This window comes from Prunus persica, chromosome G1 (genome assembly GCF_000346465.2).
Source record: "Prunus persica cultivar Lovell chromosome G1, Prunus_persica_NCBIv2, whole genome shotgun sequence".
NCBI classification, from domain to species: Eukaryota; Viridiplantae; Streptophyta; class Magnoliopsida; order Rosales; family Rosaceae; genus Prunus; species Prunus persica.
In genome coordinates, this window is record NC_034009.1 from 27,550,554 (window position 1) to 27,576,462 (window position 25,909).

Sequence of the window (25,909 nt, forward strand, 5' to 3'; positions counted from 1 at the left end):
TAATTCCCGCATAATCAGAAAATGAAAGCACCTCATTAGATGCTTTCCCTTATAGCTTTTTTTCACAGCAATTTTGAACTTTAAGTAATTTTCTCATAGTTTACCAAACGAGTTGGGCTTCTCAAATTTTTTAAAAAATCACTTATAACCCCGAATAAGCAATACTAAACGGGCACTAAATATACAAATGCCACGTTTTGATCTCTCATTTTCTAATGAGGCGAGTGGTAGGAAATAATTCTTGCAAATAAGAAATTAAATTTTTTGTACTTGATAATTTTTCAACACAAATATTTTCCTCAACTTTTTATTTTACAACGGCGAGAATGCACCACTTCCTAGTTGTTGGGACGAGATCCGTTGTCCCCATTTTCCATGTCCTTTCGTGTTTCTTGTATAATTTTTTGACACGTGTTCAACCACTTAACTCCAACATAACACTACTAACTTGAAATGGACTTTGAGAAACACACCTAATATAGGGGCCCAAATTATTAAAAAAAAAAAATCATACATGAAATGGACTTTAGAAACACACACACACAAAGCTCATTTACAACATAACAAAAGACTTTGAACTTCCAATAATTTACAAAACTGCCATCGTTTTTCTTAAAACAAGCCCAACGTCAAAACCTAACAAAAAACCCAAAACACTCAAAACCAAAAGGTAAAACCGGAAATTAGTATATTAAGGGCCAGTTTGGCATTGCTGTGCTGTGAAAATAATCGCTGTCAAATTTGCTGTGAGAGAAATTAGTTGTGAGATAAAACAATTTGGCGTTTGGTAAACTTTTTGTTAAATGTGTTGTTGATACTAATTCTCGCATAATCAGAAAATAATTCTTGCATAATCATTAAACATAGCGCCTCTTCGAAATTGATTCCAGCATAATCAGAAAATGAAAGCACCTCATGAGCTTCTTTCCCTTATAGCTTTCTCTCACAACAATTTTTAATAATAAGTTATTTTCTCATAGTTTACCAAACGGGTAGTGCTTCCCAAATTTTTGTAAAAATCACTTAATATTAAGAATGAATATATAACTAAATATCTCCAAGGAAAACTGGCCTCCTTCCCATAGAAGTAAGAACTCATATTTTTCTTCCAATCATAGTTTGACATGTGTATAGAGATTTTTCTTTCTATATTTTTGATAAATTATTTGGGAACTTCACTAAGATACCCAAAATAGGGGCTGATAAAAAAATCCCACATGGAATGCATTTTAGAAACACACCCAAAACTCATTTATTACATAAGAAATTGGTGTTGAAGTTCCTATAAATTACATGACTGTCATTGATCAACTTAAAAGAAGCCCAACACAAAAAACTTAAATAGCACCCAAAACAAGCCCAACCTAATTTTATTAAAAAACCCAAACAATTCATTACAAACAAAATGTCTTGAAAACCACAGCTTCATTAACGTGTCATGTTGATTAATGACTATAATGTTCCATATGTAATGACCCAAACCTAAAATTCATATTTAATTAGTAATTTATTATGAGGAATGACAATTTTGCCCTTGAAATAATTTATTAACGAAAAGTTGACTTTTTGACCAAAAAGGAATTTGACAATTTCATATACACCGTTGCGTAGAGCACGACGACACGAGTTCGAAGATACGAAGTAGACTCGAATCGGAGTTTTAACGAAGAAATACGATTAAAATATCATGAGGAGCAAAATGGTAATCTGAAAAAAAAAATCAGATTAAAACCTCATCTCTCTCTCTCTCTTTCTCCCTCCCGTCGACATTGCTCCAGCAGTCACCTTCCAATCGCCAGAACTCCCGCCACCGACCACCCCTGCCCCTGCCGTCGGTGCCAAAAGGACCAGCTCGGTTCCGTCTTCAAGCCCCGATCACTCTCCGTCGCCGTCAGCCACTCCAGCCGCCGGAAATTGCAGAAAACTGAGCGGTTTTGACAGAAACTTCAACCCGCTCGTTCTCCCTCAATTCTTCTCCAAATTTGTCGAGTAAGGTATGGATTTCTACATATTTTCCATGCTCTAGCTGATGGTTGGTAAGTTTGCATCGATTTTGACCGTAGATAGCTCGGTTTTCAAATTGGAATTCAGTCGATTTTCGGCCTCCGTGTTCGGCCACTTCCGGTCAGTTTTTGGGATAGGTCCAAGAACAAAAGTGGTTCCAAATATGGTGTTATACCTATGGTAGGAGTTTGGAGCCGTGGTTTTGAGATTTTTTGGCGATGCGTAATCGCTTTGGACACCCAGCGCTGCCGGCGCGTACGGAGGCACGTGGGCGAGGGTGGTACAGTGGCACTGTGTCTTGATGCGATCCTTAGGTTGTCACGAGCGCGTAGGAATTCGCGGATCTCAATTTGGATACCGTTTGATTCTCGAACAGATTTTCCATATTGTGCGATTTCCGGGTTCAATACTGTTGAGCCGTTGGATCGTAATCAATTTGAGCTATGTGACTCTAGATAATTTTAGAAACGTATAGGATTCGACGGATCGTGAATCGAAGTCTGGATACTCCGAAATCGCGAATCCTAGGGCTAGGGTTTAGAAATTATGCGATTACACGATCATGATCAATCCGACCGTCCGATCGACACCAAACCCTCGGGACATGTGTCCTAGATATAGTGGACCTTCTAGCGGCTTCCGGATCATCTTGTGAGGTCATGGACCAGTGGGGTCTCGGGTTGATCTTTTTGGGACTTTAACGCTTTTTGAGTCCCAAGATACTGCTAAACTATCTCACGTGGAAGGAAAGATTTTATGGGCATATGGATAACTTTAAATTGACGCACGTACTTTTAGGAAGCCGGGGGTCAGGGTTTTTAATTTAATACTATGTTGTATTAATAGAATCTTATGGTCATTGAATCAGGCACCCGGGCACCAGCTAACTCGCAGGAGGGACCTTCAAGAGGTCCAGCGAGCTCGGACTACCATTTTGTGGACTCTTTGTTTTTTTTATAAACGAATTTAAACAGTTCAGTTTCAGTTACAGTATTTGAGCTTGAATAAATGTTATTTAAAGATTAGTATTATAAGCTGTTATATGCTTTTAAATATTTTGTTTTGCATGCTGCCGAGTGGAATACCTTTTAAAGGATATAGGAAAAGCAATTCTAGTTAATTATCAGATAAATGGCAGCAGAATTTTAAAGGTTACAGAAATTCAGTTATTTAATAGTTTTTCTTCAGAAACTTTATATTTTCCTAAACCACCTTGTATTGTACCCAGATAGATAAATGTTGCCTTCGGTAAATCAGTTGCCTTCGGATTGTATTGGTTGCTTTCGGTTTAGTCAGCATGCTTGACAGGTGCCCTACAAGTTCTTTGATACTCGAACTCGTGGGGAGCGAGTAATGCGGATCAAGTGGACGACGGTCCCCTGAATCCTGCGAGTTGCGGCTCGGACTGACCTTGTGTCATTGAGACCTGCGAGTATGTGTCACCCATGGTGATGCAAGGAATTGACAGATATCAGGCATTGACGGAAATAAGGGGTACACTTAGGTGATAGTTTTAAACTGTTTTCAAAAGTAATGTTGACCATGACTATGATTGGTTTATATACATGTATAATTATATACGTGTATTGATTTCAGAAATAAAGAGAATAAGTTAGTTTGTATAACTGTTTTTACAGTGGGGTTAGTATGTTCACATGCTATTTTTCTAAACTTTGTTTTTGAGTCCACTCACCCTTTTTGTTGTTTTGCACTCCCAGGCAGTAGACGTGTACATGGATCCACCACCGGGCCGTTTCCCATCTTCCGCGCCTTTCCTTTGATGTAGGACTTTTGTTTGTACAAGGATTGATTCCTTTGTAAATTTTTAGTAGTCGCTATGATGTTTTGCTCTAGACTGAGATTTAAACTGTTGGAATATATATACGTATGCTGGCAGTTGGTTGTATATATATATACTTGTTTGGTAGGTGAAAATGTTTTGGTATTGAGCCAGTTACAAGGGAAACTCTGCCGGTTTTTCGGTAGAAGCCAACCTTGTTATTTTATCGTGCTTTGCAAAAAATGGCAAATAGGTCATTTGTGCCCGACATTCGCCAGGTGTCGGACACGCACAGGGTCCGGCTCGAATTCCAAAGCGGAATTTGGATCGGGTCCTGTCACCATACCTTTATTGTCAAGTTGATTAATGGCCGTAATGTTCCAGTCTAGGGTTATAACACTGCTAGTTTCCTATGACATCTTATTTCTCATGCATGTCTACCCATGTAATGTTCTAGTCTAGGGTAATAACACTTCCATTCTAGGGTCATAACACTACTAGTTTCCTATGATATCCTATTTCTAGTTCATGTGTTACCCCTGTAATGTTTCAGTTTAAGGTAATAACACTGCTAGTTTCATATAATATCCTATTTCTAATGCATGTCTACCCATGTAATGTTCAAGTATAAGGTAATAGCATTGCTATTTTGTAAGGTTCTAATCTAGGGTAATAACATTGCTAATTTACTGTCATGTTGATTAATGGCTATAATGTTCCAATCTAGGGTAATAACACTGCTAGTTTACTGTCATGTTGATTAATGGTTGTAATGTTCCAGTCTAGGGTTATAACACTGTTAGTTTCATATGACATCCTATTTCTAATGCATGTCTACCCTGTGTAATGTTCTAGTTTAGGGTAATAACACTGCTAATTTTCTATGACATCCTATTTATAATGCATATCTACCCTTGTAATGTTCCAGTCTCAGGTAATAACACTGATAGTTTACGATGTTGATTAATACTTGTCTTGTTGCTATTTCTAATACATGTCCACCAAAGAAAAGACGAAAGAACAAACCAGACCAACTCAAAACAAGCTGAGCCCAGATTGTTAATACTATCATGTCATAAAAGTACATTGTTAATACTCTATTATAGAAGTACATAGTTAAACAAAAATGAGATCCATAACTGAAAGAGTGACAGAGGATAAATCAATCATCAAAGCTTAAAATACATTTCGAAAATCAACTAAAATCTGAAGAGAAACACATAATTGAAGCAAAAGATTAAAAATCTCAAGTCCAAACCAAACAACGACGACGACAATAAAGAGGACAATGATGATGACAACGACGTGGTGAAAGAGGAGTAGAGCTCGAAGATGAGGATGCAGAATATAGTTGAACTTGAGACTGAGCTTCAATGGAACCTCCTCTTGCTCCAACATTGAGAAAACACCAGCGAGAAAGGGGAAAATAAATCAGATTTGATTTTTTGGCAAATTTGATTTTTTAGCAGATTTGATTTTTTGGCAGATCTGGACAGATCTATTTTTTTGGCAGATTTGGGTAGATTGGATTTTTCTCTCTTAAATCCATAGTACAAGGGCAATATAAGTATTTTACACACAAAAATAAACTGAAAAATAGCTATTAAATTATAAAATTGACAGCTGTCAATTTTTGAGTTTTTTTTAGATGTGTTTATAGTTTTTAAATAGTATAGAATTTCTTTATAAGACTATGTCTAAAATTGAATATATAACTAAATTTGTAAAATCATTTTCACATATATATTAAACTATGATTTACAGAAATTAGGAATGCCTCCTTTCCCTGGGAGGAAGGAGGCAGTGTCCTATCTCTAAAGTTTTTTTTGGACAAACTATCTCTAAAGTTTAAATCATCATTTTCTGTGCAATTTTTTGTATGAGTATCAAGTTTAAATGATCAATTAAACAAAAGAAAACAGCTGTGAGTAACATGAGACTGTTCCTCAAGAAAAGAAAACAGCACGGGAGAAAAAACAAAATTCTTTTTTTCAGCAACGTGTCACAAAACAGCACCAAAAGGGCGAATATGCCAAACACAACCTCCCTACGATTCTCGAGGTTATAAAAGCACCGAGACCTTTCTTTATATCAACGGCCAGAAAAGCCGTACCTCTACCCAACCCAAGATCCAACGGCCCAAATCTGTCCTCCCAAAAAACACTGATTCTAGGGTTTCTTCGATTATACACATTATGCTTCTTCTCTAGTCTGTCTTTTTATCAACAGCGGAGCCAAACACAAATTACCCCTCACTTTCTCTACAATTTTCCTTTCGAATTTTCTCGAGAAACAATCATGGTGAAGGGCCCCGGTCTCTACTTGGATATCGGCAAGAAAGCCAGAGGTTCATCCTTTTTATTTTTCTGTTAATTTATTTTTCAGATGAATTGTATTTTCCATTTTCCATTTTTTTTTATCGATATTTTTCTTTTTCGCTGATAAATATGTATATTATTTTTTCCCCAGATCTTCTCTACAAGGATTACCAAAGCGACCACAAGTTCACCGTTACCACTTACACTTCTACTGGAGTTGTAAGCTTCTAGTTTCTTTTTATTTTTATTCCGGTTTTGATGTTTTCATTTTTATCCGCGAAAGGAATATGCGTCTCATTGTTCGATTTTTTTTCAGTTCGGTTGCTGTGAAAACCATTGAAACTAGAATAAGAAAGAAATAATATACTGAGCTCCATGCTTTATTTTACTGTATCCAATCGTTTAAAGGCTCCTGATGTGTACGGCTGAGCTAAGTTGAGTTTGACCGTCAAAATAAAATACTTGCAGTCAACTAATATTCTTACATTTTCTGGTTAAACAAATGGAAAGCCTAGTTGTGTGTTGAATGTAGAGGACTGAATGATTGTTTTTAAGCTAAATGATAAATAACCTGTTTGATCGTGGGTAATCCGGAAAAGAGAATTATAATATATGTTGTACTAGGGATGTGGATGCTTGTAGTGTATGATTTACATCTAAGTTTTATATCTTTCATTTTATCTGACTTTGCTTTCGTCTGTTATTTTGATTCATTATACTTATCAAGGCAATCAGTTCAACTGGAATTAGGAAGGGTGACCTCTATCTGGGAGATGTGAGCACTCAGCTGAAGAACAAGAACATCACAACTGATGTAAAAGTTGACACCGACTCTAATGTAAGTCAAAACAGCTAATCACATCTCTATTTAATTTGCCCCTCACCATTGAGCATATTTTCTGCTCGTGTAAATAAGTCAATGTGTTAACCAGAAACCCCCGGGCCTTGAATTTACTATTGCTTGGTTCACTTGTTGGATCGATGGTACAATGAATTTGTTTGGGTTTGTTTGCTAATGTACATGGAAGCGATGCTCCATGTAATTAAACATGAAAAATTGTTATATAAAATTTCCGAAGCAGACTTTGTTTTATCATTTTAAGCGCTCTGTTTTTTTTTCCCCAACTACTAGATAAGACCATAACCACACTAGGGCTGCGTTTGGTTCATGGGAAAGGAGGCTTGGGAGTAGGAAATCAATTGCTTTCCCATGTTTGGTAAGTCCATGCATGGGAAATAGTTGCCTGTCACATGGGAAAATAGGGGGAAAATGTAACCCTCCTCCCCCCTTGGGTGTCATTTTCCCTTCCCATGGGAAACTTTGGGAAAATGGGCCAGCATTAAATGCCCATTTTTCATGACCATATTTTAACCCATCAACAATTTAGAATTACAATATATCATTAAATGCATTCTTTTTTTAAAATACAATATGCAAACTTTGTTTTCCATTCCTATTCAAAACAAACACGGGAAAGGAAATAAAGTGATATCTCATGGTTACTTTCCCTGCATTACCAAACATGGGAAAGGAATTTTCCATTTCCCATCCCTTGGGAAATGACATGGGAAGTGATTTCCCCTCAAATCCTTTCCATGAACCAAACGGGGCCTAGATGGTGTTAGTTCAGCCTTACAGACCAAAAATTGTTATGAATTTCGTTACTCATTACATAATTTGCTGTTAGTATTGTGTCAAATGAAGTGCATTGATTTTTCCTTCTTGTATGGCTCTTATAATTATGTTCTTATCTTCTATCATCAATTTGTTGTAGCCAGGGCTATGCCTTTAAATGTTTGTATTCTCCTTTGTTTTTTTGCATGTGTAAATTTCATGTGATGAACAGGAAAAAAAGTTATGTGAATGAAGTAATTTGTTTATCTTACTATGAAGTTCATACTATGATATTTTGACTGATAATTGCCTGTTACGTGCAGCTTCGTACAACCATTACCATTGATGAGCCTGCACCTGGTCTAAAGGCAATCTTTAGCTTTATTGTACCTGACCAGAGATCTGGCAAGGTAAGAATCATAGTGTCCATTTCTTGGCTTATTAGTTGATGTTGTTGAAGATGTGAACATTTATGCTCTATTGCTGCATGTCATATTGGGTTTGATGTGCATGAGAATCATTGATTTATGGTCCGAACTTGGGTATTTTGTTAAACAGGTGGAGCTCCAATATCAGCATGAGTATGCTGGAATAAGTACTGGCATTGGGTTGACTGCCAATCCGATTGTTAACTTTTCTGGTGTTGTTGGGAACAATCTTCTCTCTCTTGGAACAGATCTTTCCTTTGATACAGCCTCTGGAAACTTCACAAAATGGAATGCAGGGTTGAATTTCACCCATACTGATCTCATTGCTTCCCTTATACTGTGAGTACTTCTTTTGATGCCCAAACAAAAAACCAAAAGAGATTTATTTCAGTTGAGTGGTGCTTATTGCATGTGTATTTCAGGCCGATGTGCTTATTGCATGTGTATGTTCAGGCTGATGTGCTTCTTTGTGTGATCTACTGATATTGTTGATGGATACAGGAATGATAAAGCCGACACTGTTACTGCCTCCTACTACCACACTGTAAGTCCACTCACCAACACTGCTGTTGGTGCGGAGCTCTCCCATAGCTTTTCAAGCAATGAAAACAGTCTCACAATTGGAACTCAGCATGCACTTGACCCCCTAACCACAGTGAAGGGTCGTGTGAATAACTATGGCAGGGCAAGTGCTCTCATCCAGCATGAGTGGCGTCCCAAATCTTTCTTCACCATCTCAGGAGAGGTTGATACCCGGGCAATTGAAAAGAGTGCAAAGATCGGTTTGGCCTTGGCACTCAAGCCATAGGCTTAAGCGGGTATCCGTTGCTAATGGGAAGGTGGGTTCTGTTTTTGCATGGTGGAGGGCAATAAGGGTAGTAGTTAGATAGAAGAAGAATTTTCTCTGATGAACTTGTGGTCCTATTGTGGTGCTATTCGTTTTTCATTTCATATCTTGGTGGTAATGGGTTGTATAAAATAATTGGCACGGACCGATGTCATATTCCTTCCGAATTTCCGTCCATCCCAATATCAATGGAGGATGTACTTCAAAGTTTAAACACAAAGTTTTAATGTGGAGTTTCGTCACCTGATGTTCACAGTTTCATGCACCCAAAGTTCTATCCTCCGAGTCTCTTAATATTTCTCCTCTGGTTCTGCAATTACGTAATGACGTCGGATTAGTTTGAAGCAAGGGTTCAGTTTTGTTTATGTGTTACTTGGATTGGATGGAACACAAAGAGCTGTTTCAACCCTTTTCGAGATAATAATCAAGTTTCAGGTTTTTACGCAAAGACGATCCGACTTTTTTGGTTAATTTGTCTTTGGATCTCACAATCAGATTCATTAGTGCCTTAACGAAACAAAAAGTGCCGTACGCATGTGTACGTGTGGACAAAAGGTTCCATTGACCTGACCTTAGTGAAAGGGGAAAAAGGACTAAAGAATATCCAAAGATACAATTTGCGTGAACGTAAATATTTCTCAATCCATAATGATGTTCATTTTCTTTCTTGTGGAGAGCATATCAATCAATTGGTGATGAAAATATCTAACGACTTTTATCTATATAAAAAAATAAAAAATTCTTTTTATCGCACACATTTAAAATGCCCTTCAAAAAATACTCATGATGTGTTAGTTGGATTGACCCAGAACTTTGGTACGCTCCCAAACGGTCCTGGTTTCAAACTCTCATAGTACCCGTGTGTGAGTTTTCTTCAATCCCCTTTCTAACTTTGAAAAACAAAAACAAAAAAATGCTCCAAAAAGTGTTATTATTTTTTGACACGGAAAAACATAAATGCTTTAATAATTCAATCCACAGAAAAAAACAAAACGCTCTTAAATATCTGTTTGACCCGTAGTCGAAGTCGGCATGCTTGCTCACTAAAAAGCAAAGGACTGGCGTGCTTTATTCTTTTATTTATTTATTTATTTTATGGGGTTTCCTAATTTGGGATGTTCTTGCTCACCAAAAAGAAAAAGGTTGGGCTTGTTTAAAATTGTAAAATTGATTTATTTTAGAATTTTCGTCATTGAAAATAAAAATATCACTAAAAAACGAATGAGCTAGTTTATATTATGTATCTTATTCGCATACAATCAGCATGGTTTTTACAGCAACGTTGATATATAATATAAAAACAAAAAAAATTAAAAAAGTAAAATAAATAGAGTTCCACCTCTCTCATTCCTTCACTATTAATGTCCATAAATTTCGTTTCATTTCCTCAGTCTCATTGGCCGTGGCTCAAACGATGTCGACGGTTAGAATAGAGCCCCTTCTCCACTACTATCGCAGAGAAAAACCCAGCTACCGTTCTCCATCGAAGTCATTCAAGCTCAGCTTTTTGAATGCTTTGCCTAAGAAGCTGGTCTACAATGGCCGGAGCTTCTGCAACTTCCAGCCTCCCACTCCCAGGGCTCTCACTCTCAGAGCTGCCTCTACCGACGCAGCTACAGTCGAGACCTTTGAATCCACCGACCTCTTCTTCAAGGAGACCTTTCCTCTCAAGCGGACTGAAGTGGTTTGAGCTCTTCCTTTCTGGGTCGTCGTCTTTTTCTGTTGGTTTGTCGAATCTGTTTGTATTGTATTCGGGGAAAATAAACTATTGAGATTGAATTTGAAAATACGCAAGAAAAGAGACTGTTGAGCTTGAATTTGAAGCTCTGCAATTTCTATCGATGAACAGTGTTTCCAAAGCTGGAAACTTGTAGTGGTGTTCGTTTATTTCTTATAAATTTTACTCTTTCCTCTGTTTTCTCGGCGACCATACAGAGCGTCAAGTTTTATTTCTGAGTTTAGCGATGTCTTATTTAGTCTACTTGAACTTGTAGGTAGAGGGGAAGATCTTTGTCAGATTAGATCATGGGAAGAATGCCAAGAATTGGATGCTGACCGTTGGTTGTAGTCTTCCTGGAAAATGGGTTCTTCACTGGGGAGTTTCTTATGTTGACGACGTTGGCAGGTAAAGCTTCCACTTAATGTTAGATTGCAATTACTCTCTCTCTCTCTCTCTCTCTCTCTCTCTCTCTCTCTCTCTCTCTCCATGGTGTTATGCTAATCTCATAATAACTTAAAGAATGCGTATTTATTTTTTGCAGTGAATGGGATCAACCTCCTAGTGAAATGAGGCCACCTGGTTCAATTCCCATCAAGGTATGTATTGGGTTCTTAAGTTTGATTGCGGAGCTCCGTTCAATATGAATTTGAAATAGATGTGGAATTTCAGGACTATGCAATAGATACACCCTTGAATAAATCAGCGTTGCCCGTAGGAGGTGATCAATCTCATGAAGTGAAGATTGATGTTAAACCCAACAGTGCAATTGCAGCGATAAATTTTGTTCTCAAGGTTCTAATTTTCAACTATTAACAGTTGAGAATTTCGTCCCTTTATGTTAGATATGCAGGCTGTTATAATGTTATGCATCTTTTAGTGAGAATTTCTGCCCTTGTTGGGGGGTTTTGGTGGTGCAGGATGAAGAAACTGGTGCTTGGTATCAGCATAGAGGGAGAGATTTTAGAGTGCCTCTTGTGGACTACCTGCAAGAGGATGACAATGTGGTTGGAGCAAAATGGGGCTTGGGCGCATGGCCAGGTTGTCAAAGCCATTCTATTCTCTGGTCTACTTGATTTATTTTGTTCGTAATGCTGTTGGATCTTTTACACTTTCCAACGATTTACAGCCTGAACCAATTTGTGATTTTCCAAGAAATGGTGTAACAAAATCCTGGAGGAATGATGAATGTCCTAGTAAAACATAAGAGTGAAACTGACTCCCTTGTTTCTATACATCTTTAAAAATAAAATTGAGGACAGGACCCACTTTCAAAACAGACTAGTAAGGTCAATATGTATAAATGATTCCTTGTCTAGTTATTCTTGTAGTTATATACTGAAATGGAAAGCAGGTGTTGTTTAGTAGCATGAATTCTTCCTGAATTTATCTAGCGTGAATTTATGTCAATGCCAATAGTTAAGCCAAGTGGCTGTCTCGCAGTCACTGCTACTAAGTTGTAGAGCCCAAACATGCCCACTCTTGTCGGCTGTGGAGGTGGGTTATGGGTGGTTGGATTATGATATTCAGTTTTTCTCCAGAGTTATCCAACTTGAGCTGAAAGAAAGTTGCTTGTCTCCTTTTCAATTCTAGGAGCTTTGGGAAAGCTATCAAATGTGTTTGTCAAAGCTGAATCATCGCACTCCAAAGATCAAGATAGCAGCAATGAATCCAGAGATCCTCAACAGAAAACTAGGCGTGTAGAAGAGTTCTATGAAGAACTGCCTATTGCAAAAGAAATTTCTGTGAATAATTCAGCAACTGTTTCTGTAAGGAAGTGCCCTGAGACAGCTAAGAATCTTCTATGCTTAGAAACAGATTTGCCTGATCATGTTGTTGTTCACTGGGGAGTTTGTAGAGATGATTCTAAAAGATGGGAAATTCCAGCTGCCCCACATCCACCAGAAACAGTAGTATTCAAGGACAAGGCTTTGCGGACTCGATTACAGGTTTCTATGACCTTTTCTTTTCTTTTCTATTCCCTCCCCTTTCTCATGCAATTATTTCTTGACGGCTTTGCTATTAGTTTTTTTTATTTTTTTTTATTTTGGGGTAATATAACATTGAATAGATGTATACCTCTTTTAGATACTATCACAATGTTACTATTCGAATTACGGGATCACTGTTAATTTCTTTCTGTTTTTTTAAATTTTAGATTTTGCTCAAAGAAACAATTTCTAATACTTTTGCAGGACAGCATAATAACTGGAGATCAAGGAGTTGAGTGCAAGTTTGTTCTCACTTGATCATGCACAAATATGTGCCTTTTAAATTTCTACTCAAATTACTAATTAGGTCATCATCTTTGAAGATCATGAAACTCATGCTACATTGTTAGTTTTAGTTAACTCGTCAGGCATACAAATACCTTTGTGATGGTTGGAGCATGATTTTGAACAATGGAGACGTGGGATTGTTTTTGAGAGCATTTATATGATCAAAACCCAATCTGAAGATTTTGTTAGCAGTTCAGTGCACACTTACTTGGTGTACATTATTTAGATGATAGAGAAATGGTGAATGCATATAAGTTCTGGCATCTTCATGCTTGCAATTGTTTGGTTAATCATTAATCTTAAATTTACTGTCATTATACTATATGTTCTTCTCCAGAAAAAAAACTTTAAAATCAAGGTTTCCTAGTTGTGTTGTGCCTACTTGAGAAATTTTCAATTAAGCTGATCAATAATGGATTATTTTCTAGATCAATTTTGTTATTTTCATTGGTATCCTTTTTTTGTTTGGTCGAATTCTCATGGGTATCCTGTGTGCAGCAAAAAGAGGGTGGAAAAGGATGTTGGGCATTGTTTACTTTGGAAGAAGGACTCGCAGGATTTCTTTTTGTTTTCAAACTAAATGAAAGTACGTGGTTGAAATGTGCGGGCAATGACTTCTACATCCCTCTGTCCAGCTCAAATCACTCAATTGCTCTACCAAGAGAGGTTCCATCTGAAGATGCAAAGGTACCTGACAGTAGTACAGAAGCAGTTCAAGAAAAAAAATTTACTGCATATACCAATGGAATAATAAATGAAATAAGGAACTTGGTGAGTGACATTTCCTCTGAGAAGAATCAAAAGACAAAGTCCAAAGAAGCACAAGAAAGCATTCTTCAAGAAATAGAAAAATTGGCTTCCGAAGCCTATAGTATCTTCCGAAGCACTGTTCCAACTTTCACAGAGGAAGCAATTTCAGAGACTGAAGAATTGAAAGCCCCCGCCAAAATATGCTCAGGGACAGGCACAGGTTTTGAAATATTGTGCCAAGGTTTTAACTGGGAATCTCATAAAACTGGAAGATGGTACATGGAACTCCAAAGTAAAGCTGCAGAATTATCTTCACTAGGTTTCACTGTGATTTGGTTACCACCCCCTACAGACTCTGTGTCACCTGAAGGGTACATGCCGAAGGATTTATATAATCTGAACTCCAGGTACCATATCTTAAATTCATAATGCACATAATAATTTTGTCATGGTCTTCATAGTTCACTCCAAATAATTGAGCTAGCTCTGTTCTGCTTTCACTTTGATTACTATTTTCACTTGTATTTTTCAAAAATTTATAACTATTTTTGTAACATCTCTTGAAAAAAAACTTGTAGTTTGGCATACCTCTGCTTGCTTGGTTTATGCGCATTCTGATCAACATACCAATCACTTGTTGAACCTTAAGGTTTCATTCTTTATCATTTATGGGAATGGTAGTAAATTTCCTTTTATTTGGTTCAGAGGGTTACTTTTCTTTTCTAGTCTTCATATTGAACTTTCATATCAGAAATGCTAGTTAGTATCATTGTATAGAGTATACTGTAAAAACTAAAAAGTACTGATTGCTGCTGTCTCACACTTCTCAGATATGGAAATATTGACGAACTAAAGGAGACTGTGAGGACATTCCATAAAGTCGGTATAAAAGTTCTTGGAGATGCTGTGCTGAACCACCGTTGTGCAGAATATCAGAATCAAAATGGTATTTGGAATATCTTTGGTGGTCGTTTAAATTGGGATGATCGTGCAGTTGTTGCCGACGATCCACATTTTCAGGTATTTATTTTTTCTTCCACATTTTCAGTTCTTTAATTTTTCTGTGCCCATCTTAATTTCATTTCTAGAATGTTCATGGGTATGCTCAGAAAGAGACATGATATTTAGTTTATTTCATGTGCTCACATGTGTACATGTGATACTGTAGTTTATGAACTTGTTAGCATGTGATACTGCGGTTTATTTCATGTGCATAGATGTGCTCATGTGATACGGTAGAATATGACCTTGCTAGCGTGTGACAATCATACAAAGTAACCTTAAATTCGTTTCTGGAATGTTCACGGTGCTCAGCATTACAAGGGATAAACATAGTGCATTTACGGTCCAAATCGACCAAATGGTGACCCTAAATTCGTATTTGATTTCAATAATATGAATAATGAAAGGAACTCTTTACTGGAACATGTTACCTGTTCTTTAGACTATCTTCTTCCGTCCCCTTTTCTTCACATGTATAGTTAAAAAACTGATTGTCTAGGTCTGTTCATTTTATGGTTGATTGGATACTAATTTTGGAAAGTATTTTGTAATCTCTATAGGTTACTAAAAGTAATATAGAATAAATGTGATATGTGGGAAGAAGAAATTATATTACTTCTAGATTTGTATTAGACTACTTTTGTTAAAGGGGTAAAAAGTGTGAAGCTTGCAGCTTATGGAATTGCCTTCGTATGTCTATCATATGTGCAGAGTGAATGTTTATATGCCAAAGTTTGCCTAGTATGTTATCTTGGTGACATTTTGTATGCAGTATGTTTTGAGATTGGTGAAAATGCCTTCTTTCTGTTATACAGGGCAGGGGCAATAAAAGTAGTGGGGAGTGTTTTCATGCTGCTCCAAACATTGATCATTCACAAGATTTTGTGAGGAAGGATATCAAAGAATGGTTACAATGGCTAAGGTTAATAGTCTGGACTATTTACTCCATTTCCTAAGATGTTCTTATTATTTGAGAATTCAACTTAAGATTTGTATCACACTATCACTAAACACAAATACTGTATGTAAAAGAGAAATGCACATCCTAGAAACTAAAAAGTAGATCCTGAAGCTAGATCATCTCTCTGTTATAGGACGTGTGTAAGTTCGGGCACATTCCCATGCTTGATCATAGACTTGAGTTATTGTGCTATGGAAATTAGAGTAGAGGTCATAGTACCTTCAAGGGGTGTCTCATAGCATTTCTCGGGATTTTCCATAGAGCAAGTCCTAGTTGCCACCTAGCCTTGAGACCCTTTGTTCTTTTGAGAAATAAATGCACTGATGTCTTCTTGAGTGGGTTCATGGTCTTTTGAGTTTAAAGGCAGTCTGTTAAAGGTTTCATTGATGGTATAAACTTACATTGTTTTTATTTTGACGAGAAAAATGTAGTATACTTTTATGGGTTGTCTTTTCTTTCCATGGGGCCATTTTATGTTTTCTAGTGAATTGCTTCTAATTTGGGTTTTCCAACAAGCAATTGCTTCTTTTCATACTTCTCCTTTTCTTGAATTGAATATTTCAAGAGTTCTTGAGATGAGGTTTTCTTATGCATTTCTTATACATATGCTGACGTACAATATCAGTTTGGCCTTTGCATTTAATATTTATGGACGTTCCTTCAAAAATTATGGACTTGTTATATTTTATTGTATTGAAGTGCATTTCCCTTGTGCTGTATATGTTGAAAGTTTACTCTAGCATTTTGATGTAAATGTATGAGTGACTGTCACAGGGAAGAAATTGGGTATGACGGATGGAGGCTTGATTTTGTTAGAGGATTTTGGGGTGGTTATGTCAAGGACTACATAGATTCTACTGAGCCCTACTTTGCTGTAGGCGAGTATTGGGATTCCCTATGTTATACATACGGTGAAATGGATCACAATCAAGATGCACACAGACAGAGAATTGTTGATTGGATCAATGCTACTAATGGAACTGCTGGTGCATTTGATGTCACAACAAAAGGGATTCTCCATGCAGTAAGTGTTCATCTTTGTAATTTTAAATTGCAACTGCCAAATTTGTTCTCAATTGGTCCCCTATAGTACACCACAGTGGTATCAGATGGGCTTGTATTGATTCATAGGTTTATGTTAATTTTATTTTTCTTCATACTATAGTGTTGACTTGTGTGTTGAATTTTAGCATCCATTTAGTGGGTGCCGCATTATCAGGCATTATAGTAAAATATTGCTTATAGTTTTTGGCAGAATTCTGGTTGTTCCATAAGAAGCAGTATCACCTAGTGGCAAACCATGTTTCTAAATAAAAGAAAAAGGGCTTTTGAGAGTGCTCACCTACTTAGAAAGGAGATAGTTTGCACCTCAAGTATTGGCCTAAAGTTAGCATTTTAAGTGGTACATAATACTCAAATGCGTATATGTGATATGATCAACTATATTAGCTTGTTTTCCTTTTATAATCTGATTCTGTTTGATGTCCAGTCAAGAGGTTCAGTAACTGTTCTGAAGAATGATATGCTTTTGGATACACTGGCCATTGTCTATAAACTATAGTTATTTGCTTTCCATCTTTCCATGTTTGTATGATACTTTTGTTCACATAGAATATATTTTGTAGGCACTGGAAAAATGCGAGTATTGGCGATTATCAGATCAGAAGGGAAAGCCTCCAGGGGTTCTTGGATGGTGGCCATCTCGTGCTGTCACTTTCATAGAGAATCACGATACTGGTTCTACTCAGGTTTGAACTTCTTTGCTCTTGAATCCCGTTATTTTCTAGCCAAGAAAAATATTGATCTCCCCTATCAGACAGCTGAGGGTAAAATCCACCTACCTCCAACAGCCTGTATCAGATTCAAGCTTGGGTAGGACATTGATCTAAATTTTACCTTTTAACATGATACAATCCAATTGAGAATGAAGGCAACTACACTGAATTGCTTCCCCTAAATAAGGGGCAACTTTTATTTGTAGATGACATTCATGAGAAATCCTGTAGATCATTTCAAAATTTTTTGTTGTTTTAAGACCTCTTTGCTAGAAAACTTAAAGTTCACTACCTGGGTTTGAAATGGGCCCTTCCATATGAGCTCTTCCGAAGTGATGGAATTGGTCTCTTTTACATTCTGGATGGATCACCATATATCTTGAGTTATCTCTTGCTCCTCCAACCTTCCTTTCAGGAATTCAGATAAGTGGAGAGCAGAGAGTAGTGTTTGGACCTTTCTATAGTGTTATCGTTACTTTTGATATTTTAGGAGTAACCAGCTACAAATTTTTACTTTCATTCTTTCCTTTTGAAGGGTCATTGGAGGTTTCCACATGATAAAGAAATGCAAGGATATGCTTACATTCTGACTCATCCAGGAACACCAACAGTTTTCTATGACCACATTTTCTCTCACTACCATTCTGAAATTAAAGCTCTACTCTCTCTGAGAAACCGGAACAAGCTCAACTGTCGGAGTAGAGTAAGTATCAATAACCAAGTTGTAGGCTTCATTCACTATCAAACTAGATGTCCGTTTCCGTTCTTCTGTGGAACATATTATCGAAGCATCGATTTGATTTTTCATTTTACAATATAGGTTAAAATTACCCAGGCAGAAAGAGACGTGTATGCGGCCATCATTGATGAAAAGGTTGCTGTAAAAATCGGACCAGGTCACTACGAACCCCCAAGTGGACCTCAAAGATGGTCTAAAAGTGCGGAGGGCAGAGACTACAAGGTCTGGGAAGCATCATAACTTTGTCCACAACGATATTATGTAGCTATGAGTATATAAAAGTTGATTGCAGGATGATTCAATAAGGAAGTTCCCATATTTTACATCTAAGCAAATCAAAGGGTGCCAAGATAGAATAATATGTACTTCTCTCTGGAGGTCTGGCTGAGAACCTTGAATTGAAGTTTTCTTGCCATGCATTTCCGTAGTTCAAGGGATTGTCAAAGCTCAACAGACGATCAGAAAGACCTGCTTTCAGCAATAGAAAATTGCAGCCAGTCGGCTAGGTGTGGAAGTGGTGAGCATGTTTTAGGTTTAAAAGGGCAGTGTTTCCATCATATACACTATTGATATTTATTGTGATTCCTTCTATGCAAAAACATGTTCTGGTGTATATTCCATTAATGTGTAAACAAGTTATTGTTCATTGATTAATTAATAAAGCAATGTTTTTAACTAAAAATGTTTTAATTGCAAGAAGCTTGTAGCTCAAGAGGTTAAGAGTATACTCATGTCCATGAGGTCCTAGGTTTGATTCCCTCCTCCTCAATATCGCTTGTATATAAAATATTTTAAAAAACTCAAAACGTTTAATTAGTGCATCACGAAAAACTTTTTTGTAATGGGAACACAATGACACGTGGGATAACTTCCATGTGTCATTGTGTTATTGGCCGAGGATACCAAGAATTGTTATCTCCGTTGCATGAGAGTCTCTCTCTATGGACACTGAGCCAACCATAACAGTTTTATTTCAGCTTATAAATTATAGTACTTCTTGAAACTTTGGTCAAATATCATTTTACCCATTCCCCCAAAGTTAAAGTGGCCCACTTAACCCTCTTGATTGTGGTTTTGTATTCCACTTTACCCCTCATCGTTAACGCTATCCAAAAGACAGTCAAAATGCTGACGTGGTAGGATCATTATGGTAAAAGAACACACGGTGGCCAATTGCTAAGTATAATCAGCGTCCTACATGGCAAAGTGGACCCCACATGCTTTTAAAATCGAAATCTAAGTAGCTGAGTTCGTAGATTTGGCCAAACGAAGAAGCTTCTAAGTCGAAAAAATTTAGGGATTAGGGTTTAGAGTGTATAATCGAAGAGAGAGAGAGAGAGAGAGAGAGAGAGAGAGAGAGAGAGAGAGAGAGAGAGAGAGAGAGAGAGAGAGAGAGAGAGAGAGAGAGAGAGAATCTGATAAGGAGAAAATATTGCAGAAGATTCGAAATCTTGGGAGAAGTGCGAATATCTAAGAGACTGAAGAAGACAATGACGGTACCGAGAGAAAAAGGAGGTTCTCAACGCGAGTATGGTAAGTGGCCATTCTTTTCAGACGTGGAATCGATGAAAGCAAGAGACTTACAGAGTGTGGTCCAGGTTTAAGCTTCTTTATTGTTTGTTTGCTTCGTTAGGTCCAGTCCAAAGGCGTTGAGTTTGAAAAGTCTGGAATTAAATATTGTTGTGGTCCCCTATGTCTTGATGTTATGTTTTTGTTATTTACTAGTTGTTTAAAGGTTCTTTTAGTGCTTTTTTTTTTGTCAACAAAGATATCATAAGAGTGGCTCCAGCGAAGGAGCCCAGCCCGAGGCAAGGGCAGAAAAAAAAAAAAATTTCGCTCCAGCGTGCAGCCCAGGCCCGGGTTTGGTGTGGGACCCACCAACTCGGGCCAGCCCGAAGGCCAAACCAGCCCCAGGTCCAAAACGCGGGTGCTGACGTCAGCGCTGGCGTCACGCTGACGTCAGCTAGGGCTGTCAAAAAATTTTTACCGTTGGCGCGTGCAATGCACGCGCCAACGGTAAAAAAATTTTGAATCAGCGCGCGCTGACGTCAGCGCTGACGCCAGCGCCAACGGTAGGCTGCCACGTGTCGCGCTCAGTGCCTTCCGATCTGCTTCTCCTTTCTAATCCAACGGCTGAGGCTTTTTTGGGTGAAAAAAATATGAAAAAAAATTTTAAAAAATTCTAAAAAATTCTGGTATTTTTTTTCTATAAATACCTATCAATACCCTTCACTTTCAACACCAATACTCTTACATTTCATTATACTTCTACTAATATTCACTCTTTTTACACAACATTTTCCTCTTTTTCATCTAGCATTTTGATTTCATATTTTTATGGCTTCTTCTATCGAAACCGGAGGGGCTTGGAGCACAATGGAAGATGTTTCTTTGTGTGAGGCTTGGCTCCAAATTTGTCATTGTCCCGTGTCCGGCAATGAAATGAAATTTTTTCATATGTGGAAAAAAATTCATGCCGAATTTTGTGAAAAAATTCCGGGGTCTACTCGTACGGAGATGGCATTATCCAGTAGGTGGAAAATTCTCAATAAAGAGTTGGGAAAATGGAGAAATGCCCTAGCAAAAGCGATGGACAACTATAGAAGTGGGCAAAATCGTACTAACGAGGTAAGTATTTTATAATTTTTGTGTTATTAAGTTTAATCTCCTAATATATATATTTTGTTAATATTGCTTACATTTTCAATATGTTGTATATATTTTGTTAATATTGCTTGCATTTTCAATATTTTGTTAATATTGCTTGCATTTTCAATATGTTGTATATATTTTGTTAATATTGCTTGCATTTTCAATATTTTGTTAATATTTCTTGCATTTTCAATATGTTGTATATATTTTGTTAATATTGCTTGCATTTTCAATATTTTGTTAATATTGCTTGCATTTTCAATATGTTGTTAATATTTCTTGCATTTTCAATATTTTGTTAATATTGCTTGTATTTTTAATATGTTGTTAATATTTCTTGCATATCCAATATATTTTAAATATTTATTGCATTTCCATTTTTTTGTTCAATAGATGATTCAAGCACAAATGTGGTTCGGTGCAACCGGGGGTGGCAAAAAAAGTTTCACCCATCATGAATGTTGGGAGGTGGTGAAATTTTGCAAACGCTTCGTAATTATTCCAACGGGTCCGGAGGTTGTGTTAAACGAGACGCCACTCCGTGATTCAATGACATCGGATTCACCTCTTGATTCTCCTATGAGTCAAGACTCACCCATCGAAAAGGAGCCGAGGCCCATTGGCCGAAAGGCCGCGAAGGCAAAGAAGAAGGGTAATTCAAGCAATCAAAATTCACAATTTTTGGAGGAAATTGCAAGGCAAAACGGCATAAGAATAGAAATGGAGCAAAAACGCCAAGAGCACGAGTTGGCCCTTGATGCTGAGTTTGCACGTGAAAGGGAGTATTTGCGCAAAAAAGATATGGACAAGACAGATCGGGAAACCATGGCGATGAATACAAGTCATATGTCCCCTGAAACAAAACAATTTTGGAAGCTAGAACGAAGGGATGTTATGAGAAGAAGACTTTTCCGGGATGATGGGCCTAGCAACACGGATTGGTTAAATGATGGAAACCATTAAATTAGTTAGCATATCTTTTATGTATTTGTATTTTAGTTGTTTTCTATTAAAGTTGTTATAATTCATGTATTTTATTTTATTAGTAATTCATAATGACTTGTATTACATTTCATTATTTAATAAACAAAGCATTCAATAAATTACCTTTTTATTCAACATATTCCATACTTCAAACAAAACATAATAAAATTAAAATTAAAAGTACAAACAAGGCACAATAATAAAAATAAAAGTACAAACAAGGCACAATAAAAATAAAAACACAACCAAACCATACTAAATAAAACATAAGCAAAGCATCTATTCTCCATTATTAATCTTCATTGCCTTTCACCGCCCATAGATGCTCCATCAAGTGAAATTGACGCATTTCATGAATATACGAAGATTGCATCTCCGTATATCGATCTATCATTCGGGTCATCAAATGACCATCCCTCACCAACGGTTCCGGCTCAAACGGTTCTCCATTTGGCCCCATGGGCCTTTCATAAATCCGTGTCAAAGCCGTGTTCATTGGATCCGGTTCGTAGACCTCTAAAGCATCATAATCGTACTCATCCTCCACAATCATATTATGGAGGATGATGCAAGTCATCATAATGCTTCTGAGGATCTCCTCATCAAACATGCGGGCCGCACCTCGAATAATCAACCACCTGGCTTGAAGGATGCCAAAACACCTTTCGACATCTTTCCTGTATCCCTCTTGATATGTAGCAAATAATTTTTGCTTCTGGGATCGGGGATTTGGAATGGTTTTGACAAAAGTCGTCCACCTCGGGTAGATTCCATCAGCTAGGTAGTATCCTGTCTGGTATACTGTATTGTTGACTTCATAGGTGACATTGGGGCCCTGACCTCTCAATACATCGTTGAAGACGGGGGATTGACCCAGCACGTTGAGGTCATTTTGTGATCCTGCAACTCCGAAGAAGGCATGCCAAACCCATGTGTCGAAACCAGCAACCGCTTCAAGGATGATACTTTTTTGGCCTTTTCGATTTCCATAATCACCTTGCCAGGCAGTTGGGCAATTCTTCCATTGCCAATGCATGCAGTCGATGCTACCAATCATTCCAGGGAATCCTCGAGCTTCGGCTTTTTGCAGAAGCCTTTGGAGGTCCCTGGGAGTAGGTCTACGCAGGTAGTCCCTAGTGTACAGAGTTTCAACAGCTTGACAAAATCTTACCAAAGCCTCCAACGTAGTGGACTTCCCCATCCGGGCAATCTCATCCACCTGATCAGCAGATGCTCCATACGCCAACATTCGTATAACAGCTGTAAGCTTTTGCTCCGGAAGAAGCCCCAAAACCCCAGCAGCATCACACTTTTGAACAAAGTATGCATCATAATTGCAAATATCATGCATGACTTTATTGAACAAATGAGGTTGCATTCTAAATCGCCTTCGAAAATCAACATCAGAGTACAAAGAAGTTGGGATAAAATAATCTTCCAAAAGATTCTTACCCCTAGAATGCCTATGTCTTTCCACATTCCGGCGGCGGCCGGCTTGTGAACTATGGCGGCGACCTTGGTTCTCTTCTTCTTCCAAAGCCACTGTTATGAGAACTTGCTCATCGACTTGTCTCTGCAACTCATTGACTTCATCTGCTCTACGGTTTCTCTCTCTTCTTTCTCTCTCTTGTCTCTCCAAGCATCTCCTAAATTCTTCCATTCAGAATGAATGAAGTATGAATTATAAACTCTCAGAAATGAAAATATAGAAAGATGTGGTGTGAGAGGTATGAGCTGAGACTCTGGTTTTATAGAAAAATTTGGCAAGATAGACATGCCATGTGGCTTGATTTTATTGGATGAAAATCATATCTGAAATTTGAAATTCATCCGAAATTTGAACCCAAATTTATCTGAAATTTGAACCCAAATTTATCTGAAATTTGAATTTTGAAATTCATTCGAAATTTGAACCCAAAAATTTATCTGAAATTTGAACTTTGAAATTAATCCGAAATTTGAATCCAAATATCTTATCCGAAAATTTTATCTGATTATGAATAGTCTTGACACGTAGGAATCCGAAAATCTTATCTGAAAATATTACCCAAATTAATTATTTTCATTAAAAAATAGGAGGAAAAAACAAAAAAGTGAATAGTAATTGCCATGGCTAAGGGCAACGGGTGGAGAAACGATTTACTATTTGCAAGGGCAACCACTATTCACGTGAATAGTGCTTGCCCTAGCTCCACCCTTGCCATGGCTAAGGGCAAATGGGTGGAGTTGCTCTAAAAGCCAACCCGCAAAGGCCCAAAGGGGAGCCAAACCCAACCAAACAAACAGGACAGACACACCAAACCAAAGAACTAAAAACAAGCTAAAAGAACAAAACAAGCGAAAAGCCACACAACAGAAGATTAAGCACCAGGCGGAGGGCAAGGAAGACCATCCCCAGATAAAATATGAACTAGAGAGGATGGAGGTCGCACAAACCACGACTCCAAGTACATCTCCTTCCTAGCAAGCGAGGCAACGACATCCGCAGATCGGTTCGCTTCACGGGGCATCCATGCCCAATTCAATTGTGAAATAGGCTTTAAGAAACCTAATACCTTTAAGGATATATACGATACAACTCCCAATTAGAGGAAGAAACATCCCTTTGAACAGAATTAATAGCCACTTGAGAATCAGATTCCACCACAACATAAATCAAATTCAACTCTTTAGCTCTCAAAAGACCATGTTTCAAGGCCAAAACTTTAGCCATAAGTGGAGATTGGGCACGCACTTGAGCAGCAAGACCCCCAATACAAGAACCAGCAATCTTCTGAATAATAACTCCAACTCCAGCCATAGCAAAACCAGATTTCCAAGAACCATCAGTATTAATCTTAACATAAGAAGAAATAGGGGGTAGCCAATGAGAAGGATGAGGAGAAGAAATCTGAATAGGCATACCCACAGACCCAAGAACTAGCTTCTTTGTAACATTCCAAAATTCCGACACCACCAAACAAGCACGAGATCTAGTAGCTGCAGACACAATTAGGATATCATTATAAACAAATTTACATCGAGCCTTCCAAATATGCCAACAAGTGAAAGCAACAACCAACCAAATCCACCTAGAATTGGGTGAAAACATACTCCCCCCCTCTCAAGAGACTGCCCAACCATCTATCCAAAGAAGTAAAACTTTGCAAATCCACGCGATAGCCAATTGCACTTCCAAACCAAACACACGCTGTCCAAGGACAAATGTCCAGCATATGTTCAATTGATTCAGGACTCTCCAAAAAAATAGGACATAAATGTGAAGATGACAACTTACGCTTATAGAGATTTAAGAAGGAAGGGAGAATATTAGAGACCGCTCTCCAAAGAAATTGTTTCACTTTTGGAAGGGTTTTAGATTTCCAAATGATCTTCCATGTGACAAGAGAAATGGTATGCAAAGATTGTGCATTAGCCAAGGGACACCTGATGTTTTGATTTACAATCTAATTATAGCCGACTTCACAGTAAAGTTACCGGACTTGACCTATGGCCAAACCAGCCAGTCACCAGAAACAGACCCCTCGATCAGAATAGCCGTAACAGCATTAAGTTCATGTTAGGAGATAAGATGAGCAATGGGTAACAAATTCCAAACTCCATGATCCCAATCAATTAACTCACACACCTTGACAGGAGCATCCATAAGAACAAGGAGACAAGGTTGCAAATAATCACCTGGGATCCATTTATCAGGCCAAATTGAGGTAGAAGATCCATTTAGAATATGCTAATGAGCTCCAGAAAGAATAATATCCCGTCCCACTAGAATGCTTGACTAAGCCCACGAAGCACAGCCTCCTTTTTGAGCCTCCAAAAAGCTGCAATCAGGAAAATATAAACCTTTAAGAATTTGGACCTATATGGCACCCGGGTTGCAAATAATCCTCCAGGCTTGCCGAGCAAGCATAGCATCATTGAAATAACCTAGGTTTTTGAACCCTATTCCTCCAACTGCCTTAGATAAAGCCATCAGCTCCCAACACTTCCAATGAATTTTATTTCCCCCTACTGAATTATTACCCCACTAGAAATTTGCAATAAGTGAATCAATTTCA

The 25,909-nt window shown here is 37.7% G+C and overlaps 2 protein-coding genes across 2 annotated transcripts; both read left to right on the forward strand.

Moving 5' to 3' along the window:
• On the forward strand, positions 5,847 to 9,257 carry LOC18789817 (mitochondrial outer membrane protein porin of 36 kDa). The gene is made up of 6 exons (XM_020555211.1): positions 5,847 to 6,131; positions 6,254 to 6,321; positions 6,830 to 6,940; positions 8,041 to 8,127; positions 8,276 to 8,484; positions 8,647 to 9,257. The coding sequence occupies exons 1-6, from the start codon at positions 6,083 to 6,085 to the stop codon at positions 8,951 to 8,953; spliced, it is 831 nt and encodes a 276-aa protein (XP_020410800.1). The 5' UTR covers positions 5,847 to 6,082; the 3' UTR covers positions 8,954 to 9,257.
• Positions 10,285 to 18,897, forward strand: LOC18788862 (alpha-amylase 3, chloroplastic). Its single transcript, XM_020555210.1, has 13 exons — positions 10,285 to 10,676; positions 10,987 to 11,117; positions 11,254 to 11,308; positions 11,382 to 11,504; positions 11,630 to 11,750; positions 12,303 to 12,658; positions 13,487 to 14,145; positions 14,569 to 14,758; positions 15,556 to 15,662; positions 16,476 to 16,725; positions 17,327 to 17,449; positions 18,012 to 18,179; positions 18,297 to 18,897. The coding sequence occupies exons 1-13, from the start codon at positions 10,407 to 10,409 to the stop codon at positions 18,453 to 18,455; spliced, it is 2,712 nt and encodes a 903-aa protein (XP_020410799.1). The 5' UTR covers positions 10,285 to 10,406; the 3' UTR covers positions 18,456 to 18,897.